This window comes from Onychomys torridus, chromosome 1 (genome assembly GCF_903995425.1).
Source record: "Onychomys torridus chromosome 1, mOncTor1.1, whole genome shotgun sequence".
NCBI lineage: Eukaryota > Metazoa > Chordata > Mammalia > Rodentia > Cricetidae > Onychomys > Onychomys torridus.
The window spans coordinates 7,580,396-7,583,673 of NC_050443.1; the positions used below are offsets into that span (position 1 = coordinate 7,580,396).

Below are 3,278 nucleotides of genomic sequence, written 5' to 3' on the forward strand. Positions count from 1 at the left end.
CATATTTGCATCGTAAGTGCTTTTGCCCACAGAAACATCTCCTCAGCAAAGGTACGCTTTTTCTATACTATAAGTATAGAATCTTTTTGCTCTCATTTTTCATTTTTTGTTCAGTTATTAATTTCCTGTCATGAATATAGTGCCCAGAACACTCATGACATGTTCATCAAATTTATAAAAATCTCCCAGGGAAGCTGGGCATTGGTAGCACATGCCTTTAATTCCAGAACTCAGGAAGTAGAGGCAGGCAGATCTCTGTGAGTTCAAGGCCACTCTGGTCTTCAGAGAGTTCCAGGACAGCCAAGGCTGTTACACAGAGAAATCTTGTCTGGAAACAACAACAACAACAAAATTTCCCAGGGAAGCACAATTTTATAAAAGATCAATCATAAATGTAGAAGTAAATTTTGTACTCTCAATATTTGAAAGAGTCCAAACAAGCTGATAAAATTACTTATAATACTATTATATGCCATATGTACTCAAGACACAATTTAAAAATAATTATATGAGAAATTTTAATTTTTTATTAGTCTTTATCCTTTTGGTATTAAAGCTTCAAAGTCTCATACTAAAAAAAAAAAATCTAAAGAAACCCTGCATGAGGCCCTGTGTTTTAAGAAATGCAGTATCTATTTATTTTATGTCCTAACTACAGTTTCCCCTCCCTCCTCTCTTCCCAGACCCTTCCCCAACCTCCCCTTTGCCTCCTCCTTCATTCCCCACATCCACTTCTCCTCTGTTTCTATTCAGAAAAAGGCAGGAAAGTTTCCCACGGATATAACAGCACATGGAATATCAAGTTGCAGTAAGAATAAGCATCTACTCATGTATTAAGGCTGGGAAAGGAGACCCAGTGTGAGGAAAGGATCCCAAAAGCCAGTAAAAGAGCCAGAGACAAATACTGCTCCCACTGTTAGAAATCCTACAAGGAGATCAAGCTAGACAATTGTCAGATATATGGAGAGCACCTAGGCCAATTCCATGCAGGCTCCCTGGTTGGAAAAAGAAATCAAGAGGAATCAGAAACAAAACAAACCAACAAATAAATAAACAAAAGCTTTTCATTATCACATCTTTACTATGTTTATTTTAATTTATAGTTTTATTTCAAAGTGCAAGGGACATAGCTCAGTGCAGTTATATCAAAGTCACAAATCAATAGTTTAAACAGAAAGCATACTTAAAATGGATGAATTTCATTAGTGGTTTTTAAAGAACTATAAATCATTACATTTGAATACATTATTATTTTACTCTATAATGAAAAGTAGTTAACATGGTATAATTTATTAAATTTTTAAAGAAAATATGTATTTATTTATTACATATACAGTGTTCTGCCTGCATGTATGCCTGCACGCCAGAAGAGGGCACCAGATCTCATTACAGATGGTTGTGAGCCACCATGTGGTTCCTGGGAATTGAACTCAGGCCCTCTGGAAGAACAGCCAATGCTCTTAACCTCTGAGCAATTTCTGCAGTCCACTTTATTAAATCTTGTTTTATTATTTTTCTTATTTAAAATGAAAGCAACTCTGAATAATTCTGAATTTTTTGAAAGTTTGTCTTAGTTGTACTTTATATATTTGTCTAATCTCTATCTACCAATAATAAGAGTTTAAAAGTTTTATAAATCCTGCTTGTTTTACTATGTACTATGGCTTAACAAAGTCTTTCTGAATTCCTATCTTAGAAAATTTTAGTATAAGATCAGCATTCTAAAGATGGAAAAGAAAGTCTTCCTTATTAATAGATTACCATGCCAAAAAATAAATCTCTTCACTGATAAAAGAAAAAAAAAACCAAGTGCAGTATCTGCCAGTTCCTACTGGTTGAATATTAAGATCTCCATGGTTATTTTGCTCAGATGTGGTAAAGAATTCTCTTTGGCAGAGGGGAGTTTGGAGTATCAGATTAGCCATGACAGCCTCTTGTAGAAAAGGTACATTCCAAGTTTGAAAAGGAAGACATGAATTTGGAAATAATTTTTCTATTGTTCATCAGAACATAAGGGCAGATGATTGGGTAGCCTGAAGATAAAGCTCCACTAATCAGATCCAATACTGGGCTGCTCTTAGGTCTGTGAAGTGAATAGAAGGTGACAAAGGTGTTTGAGAAATAGAAAAACACAAAAAAACCCACAAGCAGAAGGATGCTGTGTGTGGCCCTCTTTTCAGACAAGGCCTGGGAAGACACACTGGAACTGTGGACATGCTGTGTTCTCCTACTGTGTCTGAACAGGAGGGTCACCATGTAGAGACTGGCCCACATCATGAGAAACACAAACAGGATGTCTCTAATTATTAATGCAGTTATAAGTGACATGGTGGTGTGATAGCGAACCTGGTTACTTTGGCAGTATATCTGGGAATATCTAGAGCCCACAACAGTGAAGTTGATTTGGTCCTTTACATTTCCAACTATGGGAATATAGAGAAATGTATTGATGATCCAGATGAAGAGGAGTGAGGGAAAAATATAGGACTCAAGCTTGGATTTAATCCATGCCCACTTGGAATGATTAGAACTGACAGTGATGGCTTGAAATGCACTCAGTAGCAAGATAGTACAGATGGAAAGGCCCCTGGTAACACTGTATGCATACAAAACTGCCTTACATCCAACATCATGGGAAAGGAGCTTGACCACAAAGGATGCCATGACATCTGGTATCAGCCTGAACACAATGCTCAAAACATTGACAAGCGTCAGATGTGCGAAAATCATATCTATGGGCTTCTTCAGATGAGGCTGAATTAAGAAGGTGTACATGTATAGTACAAAGAGCAGCAAGTTTCCTATGAATCCAATGAAAACTTCTGACAGGAGGAAGAATCCAGAAATTAGGTCTCTTAGGAACATTATCTTAAGGAAGTCTTCAGTGTTCTGATTGGACAAGGCAAACCAACCAAGTATAAATGCATGATGTTGTGAGGTTAAAATTAATGGACTAGGTGGATGAATACAGTGATTGATAGACAAGCACAAGAACACCAGATAAGCTCAGAGGTGACCCTTCCAGGAACTGGATTCCATTATTTCTGAGAGCCTGAGAGTAGAAAAGTCAGGGTTAAAGAACTCATAAGGAACCTCATGACACTTTAGTATAGGAGTAAATGGAGAATTCTCAAAGATGGAAGACAAATGGTCCAGCATCGTTAGTCATCAGGAAAATGCAAATTAAAACTACTTTGAGATTTCAGCTTAGCCCAGTCAGGATGACCAAGATGAATAAAACAAATGACAGCACATGCCAGGGAGGATGCAGGGAGAGG

At 37.1% G+C, this 3,278-nt stretch overlaps 1 protein-coding gene across 1 annotated transcript; it reads right to left on the bottom strand.

The window, feature by feature from the left end:
• Nucleotides 1-1,917: 1,917 nt before the first annotated feature.
• On the bottom strand, nt 1,918-2,865 carry LOC118581981 (vomeronasal type-1 receptor 3-like). The gene has a single exon (XM_036184372.1). The coding sequence runs from the start codon at nt 2,863-2,865 to the stop codon at nt 1,918-1,920; it is 948 nt and encodes a 315-aa protein (XP_036040265.1).
• Between the last annotated feature and the right edge of the window lie 413 nt (nt 2,866-3,278).